Source organism: Hylaeus volcanicus, chromosome 4 (genome assembly GCF_026283585.1).
Source record: "Hylaeus volcanicus isolate JK05 chromosome 4, UHH_iyHylVolc1.0_haploid, whole genome shotgun sequence".
NCBI classification, from domain to species: domain Eukaryota; kingdom Metazoa; phylum Arthropoda; class Insecta; order Hymenoptera; family Colletidae; genus Hylaeus; species Hylaeus volcanicus.
The window spans coordinates 13,720,042-13,744,173 of record NC_071979.1 but is presented as its reverse complement, the minus strand read 5'-3'; the positions used below and the strand labels follow the sequence as shown (position 1 = coordinate 13,744,173).

At 32.5% G+C, this 24,132-nt stretch overlaps 1 protein-coding gene across 2 annotated transcripts in view; it reads left to right on the top strand.

Annotated features, from left to right (window-relative positions):
- LOC128874718 (V-type proton ATPase 116 kDa subunit a 1-like) overlaps nt 1-23,436 on the top strand; it is a 77,670-nt gene extending 54,234 nt beyond the window's left edge. For both annotated transcript variants that reach the window (XM_054119725.1, XM_054119726.1), the window contains exons 2-14: nt 7,790-7,930; nt 8,727-8,906; nt 12,049-12,177; nt 12,291-12,373; nt 13,203-13,329; nt 17,284-17,460; nt 18,640-18,852; nt 19,063-19,276; nt 19,358-19,784; nt 20,280-20,407; nt 20,488-20,720; nt 21,123-21,514; nt 22,088-23,436. In XM_054119725.1, the coding sequence (XP_053975700.1) occupies nt 7,814-7,930; nt 8,727-8,906; nt 12,049-12,177; nt 12,291-12,373; nt 13,203-13,329; nt 17,284-17,460; nt 18,640-18,852; nt 19,063-19,276; nt 19,358-19,784; nt 20,280-20,407; nt 20,488-20,720; nt 21,123-21,514; nt 22,088-22,184 (2,517 nt within the window). In that variant the 5' untranslated portion in view covers nt 7,790-7,813 and the 3' untranslated portion in view covers nt 22,185-23,436. The remainder of the gene's footprint in view (nt 1-7,789; nt 7,931-8,726; nt 8,907-12,048; nt 12,178-12,290; nt 12,374-13,202; nt 13,330-17,283; nt 17,461-18,639; nt 18,853-19,062; nt 19,277-19,357; nt 19,785-20,279; nt 20,408-20,487; nt 20,721-21,122; nt 21,515-22,087) is intronic.
- The last annotated feature ends 696 nt before the right edge of the window (nt 23,437-24,132 follow it).

Here is a 24,132-nt window from a genome sequence, read left to right as displayed (position 1 = left end):
AAGTATATTATTCTTGTTTTTCTTCAATTTTTCGATGTATTATCTACTATCGGATCAATTGTCTGCCACCGTTGCGAGAATCCGAGAAAAGAGTGTTGTTCCATCCATTATCTTGAGGAAATATTGACGCGATCCAGATATTTGTAACAATTACACGGGCACGCGCGTCTGCGTCAGAGATTGGCAGAATTTTATTCGATAAATACGACGAATTGATATTGCATATAACGATTTATTCGCAACCGATTGTTCAATAAACGCGTTGACCGTCACGTCGCCCATATATGGGCGACAGTGCTTTCCACTGAAGAACTAAAAAAATTCATTCTGAAAGTTAACTGTCAATGAACATGAATTTGAATGAAATACTTGAACTTCGATGGAGTTACAAAATGAAATACCACAATAAATGTTTGATTACGTAGTTTCCAATAGTCTGCAAACAAAATTTAATCACAGTAAACATTTTCAAGAATATTAGTCCGGCAGTCAACGTGTTGAGGGGTCTCCCTAGTGTAACGTCTTAAAATCTAGATGATATTTAAGAATTTTCTTAAAGAAAATTGTAAAGTTTAGCAATAGCAAACTATGTCTGTATATTAAAATATATTTAACGTGTATTCTCATATTTTTTTGTGTAAAAATATTTGTTATCGTTACGTCACCCTCATAGAAAAAATAATTTTGAAATTTAATGTCAATGGACATGAATTGAATGAAAGAACTTCGATGGAGTTACAAAATGAAATACCACAATAAGTGTTTGATTATGTAGTTTCCAATAGTCTGCAAACAAAATTTAATCACAGTAAACATTTTCAAGAGTCTCCCTAGTGTAACGCTTTAAAAACTAGATGATATTTGTGAATTATTTCAAAAGAAAACTGTAAAGTTCAGCAATAGCAAACTATGTCTGTATATTAATATATTTATTGCCTTAAAATAACTTGTTAGACTTAATTTGGCAAACAGAATTACGGTCGTTGCAATTATCCGAATCAATCTAAGCAAAAAGATTCTTAATCTGCATGAGTGTGGTTAACGTCTCAACTAGAATAAATAAAAAATATTGAAAATTGACAAAATGGTGGCGTTTGAAAGAAGAGTGACGAAAAAAGTATTTTTTTAAAGCAAGAAAACTTTAATTTTGCAAATATTTACAATGAATATAAGTGGCATGCTTGAACTAAATCAATTGGAAGACATAAAATATATGTCTGTGTGAGTGAAAAATGAAGCAATCAATACAGGTTATTGTCCATGGTATATCAAGCTTGTAATTAAAATTGTAATTCTAATCTTACTTATTGCTAAAGACGTGGATCACGAAACACGAAAAACGATTAGTTGTCCTTAAACTCATGATTACTGTTTAACGTGATAAAATACACGGAATGAACTTTAAAACCTCTTTAACACGTGTCAGAGAACACGATATTTTTTATTCGTTATTCGAAGTTATCTACGTGCCCGCCTATCGCGTTCTTAGGCTGATTGAAACGGATAATCTCGCGTTAATTGGTCCTAGCGTTACGCGTTACCTAAGATCCTACAATTTCTACCTATTTTAATCAGCTTCGCGCACGCCCATAGGAATGATAAGGGGAATTATAGCTTGACAGTCTAGCCTCCGTAATTTAAAGCCGCGCACGAATATTTATGTATATTGGTGCGACATATGTGTACTCATGAAACGTTTCACTTATCTCAACGTTAGCTTCTATCTCGGTATCGCGGTTCTTCCACTCAGGAACGAAGTGGTAAAGAATTCCGCTTGGTCCTTGATAAGATTGCATTCGTAACGTATACATAAGTACGTGCTATCGTGCGATTTAATCACCTGTGATTACCAGCGGCGCGGTTTTACACCTCCGCGGGGTCCAAGATTAAGTGGAATTTTCTTTTTTGGGAGGGGGACCCATTCAAAGAAGGAACATTTTTAAATTCATTTGCAAATATCATTTCAACGAGACCATGAAATAAACAAATTATGTAACGTAGAAGTGTATAACTCAGAATAGTAATTCGGAAATAATGCACGCAACTACCTCGAATGTAATACTTTATTTGGACCTCGCGTGCCTTTTTGTTCGAGAATATATACTTATAATAAATTTTGTATATTGTATGCATTCCAATGAACACTTGTGTGAATCATCGTGTAATAACGTCTCCAATTCTTACTATTGTTTGTATTATCATGGAAGATTCAGGTAAATTGTTATATGCAAGTTGTTCTAAGAGTATTTCATTATATCAAATAAAGAATTATTACTTTTAAATAACAATTGTCCATGAATTTGAATTAAACTTTGAACAAATTTAGTAAAAAATTAATGAATATGCTAATGCTTCGGGCAACTATTTATAATCGACTTTGAACGTCATTTTTGAAGTTATTTCATAACATATGTTAACGTAACTGTATTTTCAAAATGAAGTAACCACGAAATAAGATAATATGTTATGTAAAACTGAAGTTTAAGTGAGACTGTTTCAAAAGTAGTTACGTTGTTTTGTTTTAAATAAATAAATTATGTAACGTAGAAGGGTATAACTCAGAATAGTAATTCAGAAATAATGCACGTAACTACGTCGAATGTAATACTTTATTCGGACCTTGCGTGCCTTTTGCTTGAGAATATATATATTAGCTACTAATAATAAATTTTGTACGTCGTATCATACTCGCAACAGTAGAAATTACTGATCAGTTGTGCGACTCTTCTTACCCAAACCAATTTCCAATAAAATTTAATAAAAAACTACAAATGTTTTGTTGCTCCTTTTCGATCAAAGGATACGTAGAGAGCTAAATTTTATATTATTGGTTAACTGAAAGTAACAATTGATAAAATACGTAATTATAATTCAAAAGATCTATATTGTTATCACTGTTGCATCACAGGTGATCGAGATAAGAATTCAAATTCGCTGCTAAATACGTTTGGCCTTATTAATAAATATTCCTCCGTATAAATCGAATGACAATTTCTATTTTGATTCAATTAACGAACTTTGATAAATATTAGTATTTTAACTCTGAAGGTAGCATTGTGTATCAAAACCTGATACGTATTAATAAATAGATTATATATCGCTGACTTTTGAATTGCTTATTCTTAGAATACATACAGGGTATCATACTATGTACCGAACCTGTGAGTGTTATGCGATACACTTATTATCGTCGCGTGATAAGATCACGTTTTGTTGCAGAGCCGCATAGAACGTTTCGTTGCCTTATCTACATATTTGATAATAAACTCGATTATCATCACTATTGTGGAGATGCAATGACAAACGTTATATTGAATTCGCAATGACGCGAATAACATGAGAATTCTAATTGCACCGACTACGCGTAATTGTTCGTTGCATATTATAATTTTAAGGAAAAGTGGTTGAAGTTGAAAGTGACACTTCAACTTTGATATATGATTTTCTAAGTACCTTCAGTTGCAAGAAAATTGTTTATTCGAGTATCGTAATAAATACAATACAAATTTTTTAAATATATTAAAATTAAAATGTAGATTACTTGCACACATATTTAAAAGTAAAACATAGAACGTTGAATTTGGAAACGTAAAGAGATTTTTAATAGAATTATTAGTCGAATTTCAAGTAGTAAACCCAAGATATCGTAGGAATTTATTAATTATTAACTAATTACTATATATATATATAATATTCATAATTAATTGAAATGTTCTGTATTCAAAAATAAATTCTCAATCTGTAAACATTCCAACGTACAATAGAAATAGGGAAATTCAAATTCCTAGAACTAGAAAAATATCAAATATACATCCCTGTGAGAGACAAATAAAATGATCCAGTACTAAATAAAAAATTTAAGAAAAGTAAAGAGCATGCAATGCAATGAAAATTTATTGCTTACAATTTCAAATCGCTAGAATATAAACCTGTTTTACGTGAAACCTTGAGTGTTCTTGCATGGATAATCTACGCATTTAGTGTTAAGTATCTCTATGAATTATTATCCTTATCTTTTATCACTATCTGTAGAATCACTGCTAAATCCTGATCATAAAACAGCGATTTAGGTACGTACGGGAAGTAACTTCTGTAGTAATAATGTTAAAACATCAGCGTGGTCTTTCATTAGTTTTTCTTATCAAATTTTGTCGACTGGAGTTTCGAGAAAATTGAAAAGTAACAAAATGATCGTGGTTATAATTTGATAAATTATAAATACTGTCATATTTTAACAAGTTGAAGGAAATTTGAATTGATAGAGAAGATTTAACTTATCTAAGAAAATCAAATACAGTTACAGCTGTGTCTTCGTTAATGATAAAAAATCAGTATTTTTATAGCATCTATACTTAAAATCATTTCTGTGATTAATAGATTTGTTTATTTTGTTCTCTTTTAGTTTTTGAATTGAATTGTTGATTAAGGATGAGAAATAACGCTTGTACCATTCCTTAACGTTCTTTGCAATTTTCCAATAAATTCAGCAATGTTATTGATAAGTTATTAAACATTATTAACTTGTTCGTATTCAATCAAATCAAATTACATTTCTCCTTGAATTATCAACCAAAATTAACGTTTATTTCAACTATTTCTTAAGCATAAACGTCCGTAATTTTGTTCTGCTTCAATGGACTTAGAACTTCAATTCAACGATCTATAGAAACTAGAGTTGTAACAGGACTCGCAGGTTCAAGTTAAGTTCTGTTAATTTGTCGAGTTATCAAGGATTTACAAAATAAATAAAGCATCGACTTAAAGAGGTTTGACTTACAGAGGTTCGACCTTATATCTTTTATCACTTTCGCAAATATTATTCGCAGAACATCGCACGAGAAAATTAAACAAAGAAGGAGGTTATTTGAAGAACATAAGCTACGTCTAATTGAGTCATTCCCTTTTACAACGTGCAATTGTAGCGAGTATATCGAAGAAAATGCTTTGGCTTGCTGAACAGTTTATTTAACGGATTTATTCGTATCGTTTTTGTAGAGAGACGTTCTAACATTCAATTTCGTATTACTGATTTGAAAATAATAATATACCTACACCCCCGCTCAGAAGCATATGGACACTTTCTTAATAAAAATAAATATCTAATAAAAGTTGCGAATCTATTAATATCAATTACATCACTTATGTTTCGATATGTTTATGTTGCATTAACGAATATATTTTATTGATACTTTTTTTCTTTAATATCACATTAGCAATCATAAAAAACAGTCTAGTTTTCTTTATATCAATGTATCTGCTGGGTGTTCTTAAAATTTCTTTTACCAAACATGGGTACTATTAATTTCTTTATTACATCCGAAGTAATATCTCATTTATTTTGTAATATTTCGCCATAAATGTTTTTGATATATCGAATATTCTTTTTAAACTTTTCTATCTATACGATCTCATAGTTCCACTATAAAATTGGTTATGACACTGAAAACATTTAATATTATTAAATACACATCCAATATAGAATTTAGCAATAAAAGTTGTCTAGTAATAATTTACGGTATATATTAATTATTCATTCAAGGTAGTAAGTGTCCACATATTTATGAACGAGGGTGTATGTATGTACATTACTTTTGTTATTTTCTGATTCTTTAAATATACAATTTTTTTTAGATAGACTTAACGTCGCAGATACATTTTACAAGAAAATCAAATAAATGTTCGCATTTTTCACAGATTTGTAGAGGATGGTGTAGGAAAATTTAGTCTGTGCCGATACTTTTGTCCAGCACTGTATATTTCCAATCGCACGAGCGTATTCATTAATGACAATTCCGTCGAATGATTATGACTTGGTTCTTGTTAGCGGTGGATTTATGCTTTGTAGCATGAGCGTATGACTTATTTAGTTCTCTAACGTTGATTTTGATTAGAACATTCTGGTTATTTATTATTGGCGAAGAACCTCAGTAGTCGGGAGTTTCGCCTATTTTGCGTAGCTTGGTAGATTAGATGACATGTAAATGTACTGGCACAAACGCTACCACCATTGATACTTGCGCTACACTACACTCGGATGATCAGTTTATGTTTGGCACACACGATCGAGACGTACTGCCGATAGAAACGTCTTGACAGATTGAAATTTTAATTACGTTCCTCCGGTCGAGTTTCTGACAGGAGGACTTGAACGTAGCTCGTATATTTGTTTTGGCTTATATACAGTGTAACGCACAAGAAATGAACCTCCTTAGAATTCCTTTAGTTTCGAAGATATGAAGAAACATAATGGACGTAATTGGTTTGTTAAAGAGACATAGAGTATGGGATGCAGAAACATTCTTTTCTCAAGATGATTTTTATATTAATTTTAGGATCATCGTCATTTCTTGAAATGGGAAAACACGTTTTCTGTCTCACACGTTATTAGTAAAATTAACACATTCGCGACCGCTGACGTAAATTTACGTCACTTTGAATTCTATTTCTGGTTATGAAAAAATTATAAAAATCTTCTTACTCCATACACTATATATTTGCAACATTGATATTCCAAAACATATTTTGTAATTCTTGTCTTCGTCCTAACGATGCAAATTTGCGGTGTTCGGGTTCAGAATTTTATTACTTTCGTCAGTACTCGGTATTAAAAACGGAAAATATCTGCCGCCGGTCGAGGGGTCGTAGTATGTGACGACCAGTTATTTACGCTTCTTTCGGGATTTCTTTTTCTAAATCATTAAATTACATATACTTGACATTTTTACTACGTTTTTACTTGTATTTAAACAAACAATACAAATTTTTCAAGCAGAAATATAGTCTTTCTTTTCGCCTGCAGAGCTCTCGACAGAAACCGCTTTAAAACAGAATGGCTGCCACGATTCCGGGTGTTCTCATCTGAAATAAAAAAATGAAGTACATATTATTTAATTTATAGAATCTTAGTGATATATATCATAGTTTTTTTTTTAGCTGAAGCTAAATTCATCGAAAAAAATACGAAAATCTCAAATTAATTTTCAATATAGGACCAATATTTCAATTTTTAAAGTTGTGACATAATCCTAGTATCGATTATAACAACAGGTCTATAGATTAAATATCTACTTCATCTTTTGATTTCAAATGAGGAGGAAAAAACTATATTTCTGCTTGAAAAAATTTGTATTGTTTGTTTAAATACCAGTAAAAATTTCAAGTATGTGTAATTTAATGATACAGAAAAGAAAAACGAGAAAAGCGAAAATATCTGGTCATCGCAGAGTACGATCCTTTTCTTAAGATAAATTTACTGGTATTAGAAATGTCCTTAAGTTTAAAGAAGACAATTAATTCTATAAAATCTAAGAGAATTCCAAGAGAGTTCCAAGAGAATTCTATAAAATTTTTCTAACAGAAAGTAATTCCAGTAGTATCTTTAATAGAGTTCTTTCTTAACCTTGTATGGGCCCGTGCAACTTTCAGGTCACAAGCTAATACAATATATCGACATTTTATCAAGATATTTTAATGTCAATATACATCTTAATTATACATTAACCTGAAATATCAATGTAAAAACTTTGCAAGTTACCTGAAGAGAAATATATTCAACGCGCCGAGGGTTAATAATAATAATAAACATAATAACAGGAGTATAGGTTTCTCCCATAGAAATTGGATAAAGAATTCAGCCCACAGAGAGTTAACTACTAATCATAACGAGGAATGAACTCTTTCGTTATTCCCATTTAAATATAGAATAATAGTAAAATTGTGCGAACTGCGTTGTATTGTAACGCTTACTATTGTTTACATACGAAATCTGAAATATTCCTTTATGCCACAGGATACTGCGTAAGCTGCCTTCAAGATGGGGGGGATGTTCAGGAGCGAGGAGATGGCCCTTTGCCAGATGTTCATCCAACCAGAGGCTGCCTACCTTTCCGTCTCTGAACTCGGAGAAACTGGTACGGTGCAATTTCGTGACGTAAGTTGAGTGAGACGAATTTTTTTGCTACATTTATAATTAAATTCGACTTGTTGCTCGGTGTAAACGAATTATTAAATGGAAATGTCTGTTCGAGGATTTTGTTATCAAATGTTCCGACCAGTTCACTTTGGCCTATAATATTAATTTAAAATGTGCTACATTAGAGTAGAAATAAGAATGTATCACAAAATAAACAAATTATAATATTTTAGCATAGCGTAAGTTCATTGAACACATTTTTTTTACAAAAGTTTGGATAATCGACAGCGTTATAAGTGTAAACACAATGAAGTTCAATTTGGTATTAATTTTTTTTTAAATACGAGTAATTACCTATAAAATGAAAAGAAATGATCTCGATACAATGAAAATTGACGAAATCATGTGCGTTTAAAAAAGGACAAAATTTTGATGAATATTTTTGTTGCAATAATATTGTTACGCAGTGTACATTTCGTTCTCTCTCTGTTTAAGATGAATTACAATTTTTGCGTAATACTTCATCTCGTCCTGCTTCGTAATTACCTTGCAGTTTTTACAAATGGACGAACTAATTCAGTAGAGAAAACTTCTCCATAACAATTTCTCCTTTATTTCATCATTTGAATTAATACTTGGCGTCGTTTCTTAACCAACTGGCCGTTGAACATTCCTAATCAACAAACAGTGTAAAGATTTACACTGGAGTATAATTACAGAACTAGTATAGACGAAAGCTCGTGCTCGGCGATGTAAAAGCATGCGAAAAGGGTTTGATTAATCGTGATTTTCTTTTCCATGCATTGTTTCATAGCTGAACAGCGACGTCAACTATTTTCAACGAAAGTTCGTCAGCGAAGTCCGGCGATGCGACGAGATGGAACGGAAGCTTCGTTACATCGAGGCAGAAGTGAGGAAGGACGAGTTGCCCATCACCGACAACCTCACGGAATCACCACGGGCGCCAAATCCACGTGAAATTATAGATCTCGAGGTAAGGCTTCATTCTTGGTGCACCGTTGCTTACAGAATATAAAGTTTCACATTTTAAGTCGGGGATAGTCGCAGTCAGGAAAATGGAAACGGACAGTTTCTTGTGTGTGTGTGTTTTTAAGGTATTAAATAATAATTTTTCTGAATGAAATGTAAATATATTACAAAGTATGTTTTAAAGAACTATACATGAATTTTTGTTTTGAAAAAAGGTTAATTAATTTCGTCATAACAGGCGATGGCGTGGGTGGCCACTTGGTTTGCGGTCAGCAAGATTTCTTCAAACTGGTGCACCTGAAAACAAAACTAGAGGTAGATTTAGAAAATATATTAGACTAACGGGTCCCTGCTCGAAGGATTTTTTATTTTCTTGTATACTTTTTTTTTATCCTGTATTGAATCGCTTAATTTTAGTGAAACGATTGAAAATCAACTTCAAATGTACGCCATTTTGTTTTAAATTAATTTTTTCCAAAATCCTTCGATCAGGGACCCGCTAGACTAATCTATCTTCGAAATCTACCTTTGTTTTTGTTTTCGGATAAACCAGAGTAGAGAAATCTTGTTCACCGCAAACCCATATTTTTATATCATCGTCTACGTCATCGGCTGTTATGGCGATATAAAGTAACGTTACTTAAAACAAAAAATGTTTTTTAGTTCTTTAAAACATGCTTTATAATATACTTAATTGTTAATTATGCAAATTATTATTTAATAACTAAAAAAAATCACAAAGAAATGTCGTTTTTCCTCTTTCTGACTGCGACTAACCCCTTAATCTTTGTACAAATGTAAAGCATGTAACATCCCACACAGTTGAAAATTTGTGTTCTTGCGTATAAAAATTCATTGATTACATGTTTTGTGTCGATTATTACTCAATCGAGTGTAAGTTTAACTAAAGTTGAATGTGTTATCTGGCCTAACAAACGTTTTCTGTTAAAATAGTGAAAATTGATACATGTAACACATTTTTAATGGTATCTGAAAATTAATGCATAACAACATTTGGGTAAATTTTCAGAATTTATATTTAGTGAGTCGCGAATTTATTACACACTGTCTACGTTAACTTAACTTAAAAAACATGCTAAGTGTTATTTGCAAGGTTTCATTTGTGTACGTTTTTACACAAAAATTGTATTATTTAGATATGACTTATCACAATATTTGTGCGACACTGAGATGTGTGTTATACAAGGATCTTGAATAAAACTTCAATTTCCAGTTCCAATAAAACTTTCAGTTTTGAGTTTCAATTTTCTTCTTTTTTCATTTTCGCGTTACCAAATGTCCCTTCTTGGTACTTTTAAATATGGTACGTAAGTACATTTTTCTTGAATAAGAAACAAATTTGTCTTTTGTTTCGCTTCTCCTCTCTGATTCATTATTTAAAGACTAAAATATAGAAACGTATCAAAGCACGTTTTAATCATAAATTGAAACGTGTTTATCAAATGATAAACTTGTTCAATTCCGAAGAACTGTAGACAAAAGAAGATCTACAAAAAAAAGCAATATTTCCAACGATAGTCGGTAGAGGGATTAATGATTCCGTATCGATACTATCGATGTTAGATAATTAAATATAGTTTTATATCGAGTCATTTTGATACGTTCTATAATATCACGTACATTGTATTAATTTTTAATACTCACACTTTTTTAATGATCGTTAATCGATATCAATACCGGAGACTCGTGTAGACATCGATTCTACGTATTGTGTAAATGTATAAAAGCCGGAGACAAAGTCTAACGAGATTCACATAATACAGGCGGAAAAAGCTTCGAATGATTACTTTTACCGATTACATTTTGCAATTATGTAAAATTGTATTCGTTTGCATTGCGTAGATTAATTCTTATCAGAGATACGATAATCTTTATTCGAATAATAAATAACGAATGAAGGCAACGTATAGCAATTTATCTGTGACGTTAATTCGATGGAACGATGAAACTTTAATTTCTGCATTATGAAATATTTCCTACTATGATTCATATTCTAATTTGTAGTCAACGAGTAATCAACAGTTGATTGTTTATTATTTATTATTTATCTTTTTTATCTAGATACGAAGTTTGCCAACCTCTGTTTCGTATCGATTAATTTTTGTTGTAATTAGTTATTTATAGTTTCATCGATCGTTCAAGTAGATGATTATTATCGTATTTCAGTTATGAAACTAAATTAATATCCATAAGTTTCGTAATTCCTGGGAAAGGTCATTTAACTTTTTGGCCACGATAAAATTACTTCGACGAGTGTTTTAAATTCCTATACTGTTTTGACCAATATCAAAACATTAAGAATTACGTATTTCAACATAAAACAGCTACAATAATTGGTTTTTCATTTTTTTTCAACTACGATGCACCACACGCAAAATTATGAAAAAAATTGCAGATAATAATAACAATAATATACACTTTCTGTAATTATAGAATCGTAGTTCCGTGATTCCTTCGATGCATACCCGCATTTTTCATAATTTGTTTGCGTTTTTTTACTTTTTACAGCTTGAATTTTAAATTGAAAAATCTGAACAAATTCTGGAACATGTAACTCGCTAACTGATTATACCTAATACTTCTGATCATCGCGAATCGAAATCGGTTTAAGGGCACTTTCGACCCCCTTAACCGGCTATAGTCTGTACCAGGGCTTCTTAAACTTTTTTCATTCACGACCCCATTTATGATTGTGATTTTTTTCGCAACCCAAAAAATATAAAATAAAGATATGTAAATATTTCGTGATGATTTATTGATTAGTTAACAATATATATATACATATGAGAAAATATAGGTTTAGAATTTGTTTAAAAACATACAAAAAAGTATAAAATTAAAAATTGCACCAAAAGTTGTAAAATTGTATTTATTATAGTTACAAAAATTATATACCCTATTTTACATCAATGCTGCATGTTTTGCAATAACATAAATAAAAGAAAATATTAAATATTTTAATATATACCCCCATTTGGGTTCGCGACCCATGGTTTAAGAAGCCCTGGTCTATACCCTTTGCATTTAATGTCTAAGAAACAGTACTTATTTACTCGTGATCTTTTTCTTTTTGTAAAATATTTATCCATACGTACGTAGCTTGCAATTGCTGTGTGTTCTTTTAGGCCAACCTCGAGAAGACGAGTAACGATATATTAGAGCTGAGCCAAAATGCGGTGAACCTGAAGATGAACTATCTCGAGCTGACGGAATTACGGCACGTGCTCGAGAAGACGCAAGTGTTTTTCATGGAGGTACCTAAAGTAGTTCAGCAGCTTTTGCTCATAGCATTGTCCTCCTTCATGTAATCGATGTTACCGTTCTGTCGGAGAACCAAGATTCGTATCATCTTCTTCTGTATCAACAGGAAGAGGCCCATGACTCGATTACCAGGACGCTAATTAACGAGGAAACACAGCATCACAACGCATCGATTCGAGGACGTCTCGAGTATGTCTTTGCCAACAATATCATACACTAACAACAATTCTCTGTTACGAACGGGATTCTCTCTCCTTAGATATACGATGTTCTTTTGCGTCGCGTGATATTTGCTTCACTAAATGTTAGCTGTCCAACAACGTGCAAATTAACTCTTCGTTAGCCATCTTTGTTTAACTTCGTTAATGTGTAACGTATAATTGAGGAATGAAATTAAAGAACAAGGAAGTAATACTGCAAATAGTATATGTTAATTGTATTTCATAATTAGTTTTAGAAAGCACATTTTTTGAAAGAGAGAATTCCTTTCTTATCGATTCAAGTCGAATAATTTGGTTAATCTAGAACTCTTTGCACGGATATAAAAACGGCCATTGTATTCGTGTTTTTTTTTTTTTATAGGATATAAAATAGAGAGTGACATATTTTTTTTTAAATAAGAATAATATTTTATGTTAATAGTTTCAATATACATATACTAATCTGTAATTCTTAGTAAACGCGAATAAGAGGGAAACTTGTTATTTTGACACTAATACATTCTCTTCTTCGAGTAAAATGATGACTAATAAATTTATATTTACGCGTTGCCCTCACAACAATCTTCGTGCAAAATAATTATTACATATTAATTTGTTATTCCATGTTCACGCTATCGATCACTCCGCTCACAAGTAGTGCAATTAAGTGATTAACACCAACTTTTTGGTTTTGTTAAGTACGGTTATGAATTAATTGCGTAAGCAAAGTGTGTAGTGTTAAGTAGCACAATATTACCACGTCCTCGTTAGAAAATTCCGTTTCAATTTGTCTGTTATTCATTGAATTTGTTTTTCAGATTCGTTGCTGGGGTGATAAACCGAGAACGAGTGCCGGCTTTCGAGCGAATGCTATGGCGAATATCGCGTGGAAACGTATTTCTACGTCAAGCTGAACTAGAGAAGCCATTAGAAGATCCAGCTACCGTTAGTATCTTCCTTTTCTTTTTCTTCTGATAAATTATTCAGACTACGTTTAGTTAATTGAAAAAATCAGCGTTTTTGCATCGTACAGTAACATTCATTTTATTGAAACATTTTAATTATGTTAGGTCGTTCCATAAGTTCATGCCACTTATTCTTCTGATACTCAAATTAATATGTGAAACATACCCTTAAGTGTTATAAGAAAAGGTTATCTCTCTCGTTTTACAATATTTTCCAACCTTTCTGACATAGTCATTATACAGTCACTATAAAATTCTTGTAATTTTTTCATTAACTATTTTTTATGACCGAAAATATGACTTTGCTGTAATATTACACCGCGCGGACAGCGGTAGATGCTGTTTCTAAAAAATGTTTGAAATCATTACTAACCAATAAGTAACCTGTGATTTCAGTCAGCAACCAATTACGTTTCAATTGAGTAGCTTCGTATGTGGATGATCTAATAGTTTCCGAAATATTGAACCACATAAGTTTTGTCCCGCTAGATCGCTGAAATATCACACTGTGCATCCTCTTCTTTATTCGCTGTCGTTCTATACACTTCATCGCATTTCCTATCCACTTTTCAAGCTCTGTAACGGGACATATTTATTCTGTTACTACCCACCCATTCCATCGCTTTACAGCATTTTTCACCAAATAACGGGACATGAATTTCGGCTGTTGGAAAATAAAAAGATTTTCAGTCTTAAAAAAAGTCGGTACTTTAAAGTTTTAGACTAGAATAGCCTCTTAAAACTTCCAATTAATGCATATAAAAGTAACGAATTTGTACTCATTACTCATTTGATACGCGTTAGAATTTAAACTATAAACTTACATTATTTTTTATGTGGAACAGATGAATATTTGACCAAATACCTATTCAATTGAATTAACATTACCGTCTGTGATAATTGTGATATTTTTTGTTAAACGAAACTTTGAGTTCACAATGATATCAAATATTATGAAGTGCTTGCGTCATTGTTTGTTTACTGAAGAAGACTTAAAAAACAAGGTTGAAACGCATATAGAAATATACTTTAAATCTGCTGAATTGAACTACCGTCTCATTTAAAAGATCTTCATAAGTATGAAATATGCGTGCCGTATAAATTTTGAAGCATTATAAAAGCCCAAATAAAGAGTATAAAATAATAAATGACACGCTTGAAAAAGGTTTCCAAGTGTTAGTCATTGTTTAAATATATGGATTAGTATCGATTACATTAAACTAAATAAATTTGCTAACAGAACCCATTCTGTGAAACTGTTGTGTACTCCGACCGAGTTATTTCACGCATTTTTGCTAACTCATGTTTTTACTGATTTTAGCAATCAAATGGATCTGTAAGTAACTCGAAGAGTTGTTTGTAGCTGTTTTAGTGTAGTACCTTAGTAAACACAACTCCAATTCTGAATTTTTTTAGTAAACGGCCTGTAGATAGAGTATTTCATTCAATGCAAGTATTCTCCCATATAATTAATGATAGAATAAAATGTCAAAAAATAAAAAAAAGCAATATTTAATAAATAAATATTATGATAACATCATAAATAGGATAATTATTATGATATTTGCAAAATATTTGTCAGTCATGTTTTTCAGAATTTCAAGGTCATCGAACTGTATATCTAAAAACAAAGATAATAATCTGTAGTCTAATACTATAACCTTCAATGGAAGATGTCTGAGAAAGGCTCCCAAGGGCAACCCTAATGCGCACGAGGTAGCATACCGTGGGTCTCAGAAAAGATCCTAATCCTATCTCAGTCGAAGTGTTTCTAACTTTGCCCCAAATCATCGGGCTACAGTAATATACTAGAAATATTTGTGTGAAATATTTTTTTTAAGGTATGTTCACCGATTACGCCGAGATGGCTTGACCAATCGGAATGAAACCTGTTGCATCTTGTAGTGCATGTCTCCCCGGTGGTCTCCCTATCAAGACTTTTTGCGATTTGTCATTTCTTACCCGTTTTTTGACATCCATAATGTCTCATTTCGACATTCCGCCCCATATCAAGCGCAGCTCCTAACACTTCGATGTCAATGGGTTAAAAATATTTTTATCCATCATAATATTTACCACTTCAAATTAAATATCGTATTTTTTTGACATTTATTCCTATCGTTATAAAAAATAAGCGGAATATTTAAGATGCTTGAGTTAGGCAGCGATTCTAACACGTTGCGTTGCGTACTCGAGGAAAGCATGTGCCCCAAACGTGAAAAGTTAAGTTACTTTTATCTTTCTGTTTTTATCGACCAATTGCGTTGCAAAATAAATGAAATTTCTCCAATAACAAACTCGATTGCTACTTCGCTTCAAGACGTTACGATTGAAATCAATTCCTGAACTCGTTCAGTGATTTACCTCCGGTCTACAATTACGTTTTAGAAAGTCAGCATTGCAAGTATCCTGATCATACATAAAACTATTACTATAACCAGTTCTACGTATATCGGTAACGCATTCACAATTAAATCTGCACACTGCACGATAGCGCTAATAAAAAGCATACCACTTTCAATATTTAAGTCAGTACAGTTTAGAATAAATTAATATAAAATAACATAAAAAAGAATAAAAAAAAAACAAATGCAGTTATTATCGCTTATTTTAGATATACCATTGTATAAAAGAATCCAACGCATCACATAAATATTTGCTTAACGAATAAATTAAATCGTAACCGCATAGAGCATATTGATATTCACTTCGATTACAATAATATACAATAACAGTAGTTCTCAAATTGTTTGAATGGCGTTTGACCAAAAAATAAAAATATTGTTGCAGCTGAGATTTATAGACGACTTATGTTATGCAAAAATTTTTATTAGTAAAAGAATAATAGCATATTATTGTACAGTACATGTGTGTATCTTACTTATCGACACAGTTGAGTATCTTTCTAAACGATGAACGAAGAAATAATTAAACACTAACTAGATAAAATTTGTTATAATGTAAAGCTTTGAACTCGCAAAATTAATCAAATGCTTTACGCGGTAGTTCGATAGCTATTAATTAAGTCTGGAGTTCACGAACAATTACATACTATTGTTGCAATGCAACAACCAGATTAACTCACGATTGAGTTGTATTTTACATTTAACGATATATTTAGTGTATATTCTTAGACAATAAAAGAATTGCACGCTGTTCAAACACTCGGTTGCATGTGATTCGAACAAATAACTGAAAAAGAACAAACAGTTGTATAGAAAAGGATAGAGCCATGACAAAACAACATAAAAACAGTAGAATAAATTCTACTTTATATCAACATTCCACCTAAAATTAATGTTGCAAGTAAAAGCAAAATTGATGGACAACCACAACAATAGTTGTCCGTCATTGTAGACTTTATGACGGTAAATCCCGCAACAAAAGCGGCTGTATGGGTGAAAATGTGTGTGCCGAGGACTTTCAATTATCTTTATTTATAGTGTGGTCCTAATGGACCGTTTACACTTTTCCTGTAACATTATATAAAATTTACATTTTCAACGTATAATAGTTTCGTCCTTGTTACATTTATTTCCTTGTTCTTCCTCCTATCTAATATTTTAAGGGATACCGAGGACTTTTCTGCTCGGGACACACATTTTCACCCGTCGCTTTCGTTGCGGGGGTCACCGTCATAAAGTCTACAATGAGACTTGTGTCTAAAGTTAAAGACTAGAGTCGACAATGAGAACTACAACGAGAAAAAGTCAACTATTGTTGCGGTTGTCCATTGTGTCTATTAGCAAGCAGATCACCCTGTACAATCAGACATAGCTACAGCCCCTGAGGACGTCAATAAACGAACGAAGTGACTTTGGTCGAATGTCAACTGATCTAAGAAAACCGTACTCCAAGAAAAATCTTTAAACAATCTTACCATGTGATCAATTTCGCGATTTACTGTATGCTTTACCTTTGTGGATTGTTTTAGGGCAACGAGCTTTTCAAGACGGTGTTTGTCGCGTTTTTCCAAGGAGAACAGTTAAAGAACCGCATCAAGAAAGTTTGCACTGGTTTTCACGCGTCTTTGTACCCGTGCCCGCATACTCACGCAGAACGTGAAGAAATGGTCAAAGGTGTTCGGACGAGATTGGAAGACTTAAACTTGGTGAGGCTGTTACACGCATTACAGTAATGTAATAATTAAACTGCGAATCTTTATGCATTTATAGGAAACTTGGATGCGCAAGAATCTACAAAATCCAAACAATATGCAAGAATATAAAAAAGATTGAAAGTAAAGTGCAGGTTATAATATTTGCAGAATAAAATAAATTTCTATATAGGTTCAATTTTTGTAGGCACGTTCGCGAAGATTTTATTTTGCATCAGGATCCGCAGTCTAGTAATAATTAACCCTTTGCACTTGAGCCGAAAAGATCCTTCTTTATGTCAGATTTCGTTGAATTTTGAATTGTTAGTAGCTATATTGGTTCATAATTAGGTTCTTTAGCTCTTCATGTAGATACAATTGTATATCTTAAAGTAGCAATAAAATGTGTTATCACAATTTTGGTAAGGTCTCTAGCGTTAGTTTATGTTTGATAATTGTGGCAGAAAGTTGTTTCCAAGTCTTTATTATGATGGAGGTGTTGATACCCCCTGCAGACAGATTTCTATATTCATGAATGCATCGCAAAGAATGTTTCGTAAATCACTATTCAAAGGAAAACTATAGAATTTAACATTATAAAAAAAAAGATCTATGGGCAATATCGTATACATTGATGTCTTCATAAAATCATTTTACGTTAGCTGTAAGTAGACAAATATTTGACAAACTGGTTGCTGGTTTACCCTAGCAAAAATTGCGTCATAAGGAAAGTGTTAATTACATAATCGAGTTTAAATAACACAGCTAATACTTTCTAAATTCTGTAGGAAGTTCTACTTTAACCCTTTTAGTGCCGGGCGAAAAATAGGTGCCTATGCGAGAATAACCGGGGGGGGGGGGGGGGGATACTAGGGTTTCGGAAAATGCTCATAAAAACGAGAAACAATATTTACATGATTCGAAAAGCAGTATATTAAGGACGAAATAAAGAACAAAACAATGACACCAGTACAAATTTATTTGGATTATTTCTCCCGCAATGCGAATAGTAAAGCGCTACGAGGCGCGAGCCGATATATCAGCTCTGGCACTTCTTGCCAGTGTAGCAGGAGCCGATATATCGGCTCCTGGCACTAAAAGGGTTAAGCGCGAAAATAAACGCGATGATCTTACGTGCATTTATACAGTCGGTGGCCATCCACTTTTTCATCTTATCTTTTTATGACTTGGCAGGTGTTGAACCAAACGCAAGATCATCGTCAACGTGTACTGCACAATGTTGCGAAAGAGCTACCTAACTGGAGTATCATGGTTCGAAAGATGAAGGCAATCTACCACACGATGAACTTATTTAATATGGATGTTTCAAAAAAGTGTCTTATAGGAGAATGCTGGGTACCCGTAGCAGATCTCGGAATTGTCAGAGATTGCCTTAGCGAAGGATCGGTTGGTGTTTAAATCAAGTTACTCATAATTATGATATTCATTTGTAACAAGAAAACGTTTGTCGTGATCTTCATTTTTGGTTACTTTCGATCCAGACTGTATGCGTTTCAAAATAAATCTTTAAACAATGTTCAGTTTCATAGTGGACAAATAGTGTTTAATTACATGCACGTTATGATTAAAAGTCTGTTGAAATTTTACTTTTTTCAGCGTCTCTGCGGTAGCTCGATACCGTCTTTCCTTAACGTTATCTACACAAATGAGGATCCTCCAACGTTTAACAGAACGAACAAGTTTACGAGAGGTTTTCAAACTTTAATTGACGCCTATGGTGTGGCATCCTATCGCGAAGCTAACCCGGCTCTTTATACAATTATAACCTTTCCCTTTTTATTTAGTGTCATGTTCGGCGATGCTGGCCATGGTGAGTGAACGATAATATCGACGCCTAGACGAGTACGCTGGTATGCTTTAAACTAGCTGTACATATTAATTTTCAACGCAGGTTTGATTTTAACCTTGTTTGCTGCGATCATGATCATATGGGAGAAGAAGTTTCTGGCACAGAAATCATCGTCTGAAATTTGGAATATATTTTTCGGCGGACGTTACATTATACTGCTGATGGGTTTGTTCTCCATTTACGCTGGCTTCATCTACAATGATGTATTCTCAAAGTCAGTGAATTTGTTCGGAACTAGTTGGCAAATTTCTTATAATATAAGCACAATCGAGGATAATGCTTGGCTTCAGTTGGATCCGGGGGACAAAGATATGTATAAGCAAGCACCTTATCCTTTCGGCATGGATCCAGTTTGGGTACTGGCTGAGAACAAGATTATATTCTCCAATTCGTACAAAATGAAACTTTCGATCATCTTCGGTGTTGCGCATATGATTTTTGGCGTCTGCATGAGCGTCACCAATATCATGTAAGATCTATACCCAAATATACAGCGTATAATTAACATCTTATAAACTCGTTTCAGTATTTGAAATTCTAACAGTGTGAGATAAGTTTTATGAAATAATACTTTAATTAAGAATTACAATTATATTTAATTAAGTTCATTCTTTTTTGTTTAGAGAATGTTTTCTCATGACATTTGAATCAGTGAGATAGATTACAGAAGTCCATAATATAAATGAATGATTGGCTGGAACAGTATTATATATTACACTTTTACGAATTTGATAATATTTGGTGGTTTAGTAATTCTTTATACGCATGAATAAAATATTTGTAACTACCAAATTAAATATATCGTTAGTCTTTTGCAAATCCTAAAAAAATGGTTTAATGTAACAAATAATATTTTCCCAGTCATCGGTTTAAATATAAAATATTCTTTGATGAACAAATAGCTTTTCTGTACTGTAAAAAAAAAAAGAACATATTACTAATCAAATCTGCACACTACTCTTAGGTATTTCAGAAAATACTCGAGCTTCTTCCTCGAATTCTTACCACAACTGATCTTCCTTATTTTATTATTTTTCTATCTGGTGGTTTTGATGTTTGTCAAGTGGATTTTATACGATGCCGCTGGACCAGGTGTGTATTCCAATTTTAATTAACTGTCTTACTATCAACATTCATTTAGACATTTAAATACCTTTTACTATAATCTATAGATAAGGCATACCAACCACAGTGTGCTCCGTCGGTGTTGATCACATTTATTAACATGATATTGGGAGGCGAGTCCGTTGTACCAGAAGGTTGTTCAGCATACATGTTCCCTGGTCAGGCTAAATTACAACTTGCTTGCGTTGTACTGGCTGTGTTATGTATACCTGTAATGCTTCTTGGCAAACCAGTTTTCGTTTTGGTATCGAAGAGGATCAAAAAGAAGAACCTTATTATGGTAAGCACTTTATCTCGTCAAGGCACACGATTTAAAATAAAAATAAAACTTAAGCTCTACAAAATTACAATCCCATTGCTTATTCAGCTTTAATATTCGTATAAAACTTTAGTCAACACGTTTTATTATTCTAAAATTATTTACTTATTCGCAATGTACAAGTAAAAAATAAAAGCACTTATTTACCTATATATACCTACATACATATTTACAATTAAATATTAATACACAGTAATGGATTTTCGGTTTCTTAATGGATCGGTATACCTAAGCATTAGGTATATGTATGATATTTGAAAGAATTTCGATGACATTTGGCCAAGTTACATCGATTTATATTTTAAAATGCAACTTTTAAGTTCTTTTAAGTACTTAACAATTTTTAACGATTGACTCTTTCAGAGTAATGGAACCGCGTCTCAAGACATCGAGTTGCAATCCGAATCACTTCAAACTCCTCCTTCGACTACCGAAGGAGCTGGCCATGATCACGAAGAGGATTCGTTTGGCGAACTTATGATCCACCAAGCTATTCACACCATAGAATACGTTCTTTCCACGGTATCTCACACTGCCTCTTATCTCCGTTTATGGGCTCTATCGCTAGCTCATGGTCAACTATCCGAGGTATTGTGGAGTATGGTGTTGCGTAAGGGTTTCGGCGCCAGTGAGAATAATTATGTACAGAGCGTTGTTTTATTCTGCACTTTTGCCGCTTGGGCCTTTTTCACAATTTCTATTCTTGTTTTGATGGAAGGCCTCTCAGCTTTTCTTCACACACTTCGACTTCACTGGTAAGTAGAAGCAACCACATTATAAAGTATTGTTAATTGAAAAATAATACTAATAGGATTGGCATAAGTCAAGCGACACCTTTCGGACTCGAGAACAATGCTTACTTACTAAAGACACATACATACTACTGTATCTTTGAAATTAAAGAGGAAGGGACAAATCAATTTATCAATATAATTAGCTTTAATCCTATTTTAATAATTGTCACTTAAAATTGTAGCATAATCATTGTTAATAACTGAGTTATTTTAAAAACAAGTTCGACATGGGTGGGTCAAATTGATTTTTTTTAATAATACTAGTATTAAACTTTATTTGCTTTGAATTGGTCGTATTATGTAGTATTTATGGAAGTAATGTAATGTTTGAAAAGTGTAATTTTCTATAAGAAACATTACTCCCAGGTTTTTGTATAATATAATACTGTTTTAACTTTTCTTTCTTAAATTGTAAATAAAAATTACGATTATATCGGCTTACATTTAAAATTTACAAAGGTAGAATAAAAGAAGTGTATGTTTTCGGGTCGAATTATTTTTGCAATCTTTTTATACGTGTTTCATTTTTTTCAGGGTGGAGTTTATGAGCAAATTCTACGATGGCCAGGGTAACGCCTTTCAGCCATTTTCTTTCAAGAGTATTTTAGACGCCGAGGAAATCGAGGAGTAGGCCGTCTTGGATCAACAGCAATAATTATAATTAGATACGTCGAGATACTTGGTTTTATTTTGTAATCAACTCAACAGTATAAAGTATCATCCACGAAACTTAACTGCTAACCAAAGTGTTTGCATAAAATGCGTGACGTGGATAATCCCAGACACAATCATGAATCCAAATTGTTTGTAAACTCGTTCCTTTCTAATATCGTAAGACGATAGTATTCGATTTATATGTCTTATAAGCGCTACAGAAATGTATACTTAAGCCTAATTTCTAACATTCTCGTCGGATATTCTTCAAACAAAGATATCGAAACCGTCGTATGATTCATCAATCAACACTGCGTTTCAAAACTGTATCACATTTTTAAATATTATGTACGTTGAGTATCAAAAAGGTAAAGTACAACGGCGAATAAAATTATTATTCAAATTTACTGGTAATGAACTTTTAATGAATAAAGATGGGTATTTAATCAACTAAAGTATCGGCGTAGTATTAAAGCAACGAAACGTTTTTTAAAAAACAAACTATAGAACACACGAACGTTAATTAATCTAATAATATATTTTTGTTATTGGTATACAATTCAATCTAATTTTTCCTACAAGTCTGATATGGTTGTAGCGATGACATTTTTCCAATTTCAAGAGACGAGAGAAACAATATAATTTTGGTCTGTCAGTTCATCTATTTTTTATCGCAATATTATCAACGAGCTGGTGTCATAGAGTACTACAGCCTTTTTCTTGTGAAACCAGGATGTCGCGGTTGTATTGTTACATAAAATTATGTGCGCAGGAAAATTGTACAAACGGTGGATAATATATTTGTAATCGAATAAATGGGTAGCTTGAACTTTATAACTGGACATATGTTCGATCGGTGCGCGGTGTATTCATTCCATCAATCATTCGAAGGAGTGGGGATAAATTATATTACTGTTTAGACACGGTATTTCGACAACAAAACATTTAATCGCACGATACGATATAATATGTTCCATCTTGTACGGATACGGTAATATATATATATTGCAAAACGAGAAAATATTAAATCTGAGAACGATGGTGCGAATGTACATACTATATTGTTAGAGTACAAATTGCTGTGAGTGGTTGGCAGAAAGTATTCACCCTTAACTAATAATGAAAGGCGTCGTTAGATATGTATCCAATATATGTAGATATTAATATAATATCCAAAAAGAGAGTGATGCAAATATATGACTATATTTTGTCAACATTGTAAAATTAAATTGTTTTAATACCCGTATTCCTTGTATTTTCAGACGGCGTGAAAATGTCTCGTACCTGTTATTAAATTTTCCTAACGTAAGTGTGATTTGATGTAAATACATTATAATAATTAATTCTTTCGAAGTATTCAATTATTCAATGAATAATTCCATTTACTTTTCAACAACTTCCTTCTCGACTATCTTTCGGTATAGTGTTATGGTTTTAATTTTGAATGGAAAATTTAAAATTAAATCAACATCTGCAATAATTCTCTTACTGCATCAAAAAGAAAACAAAATGTCGGAAAAACTACTGTATCGCTCTTAGAAGGTCGTCATTTTGATAAATTATATTTTTGTATGAATTCCTTCTAATTATCTTGATACAAGCGACAGGTCTATAGATAGATAAACACTTGTAAAGATTCAAATTTGTGTAGACTGATATATGTGTAGAACGTGAACAGGACAACAGATATTGTGGCACTTATGTGGGTAAGTAATTAGAATACGTCTATGCAGTGTGACTGCTCGAAAAAAAGGAGAACCCTGGGGAGATTTAGGCGGAGCGAGCGTAATCCTCCATCCCCTCAGTCCCCTCAAGTTTGTTGGTGCTTCGCCAACTCCTGAGCAACAGTCAATATATCTGATTTGCCCAAGGAAATATGTAGTTAATAGTTTCATAAAAATTCGAAATAATTACATATTACTTTT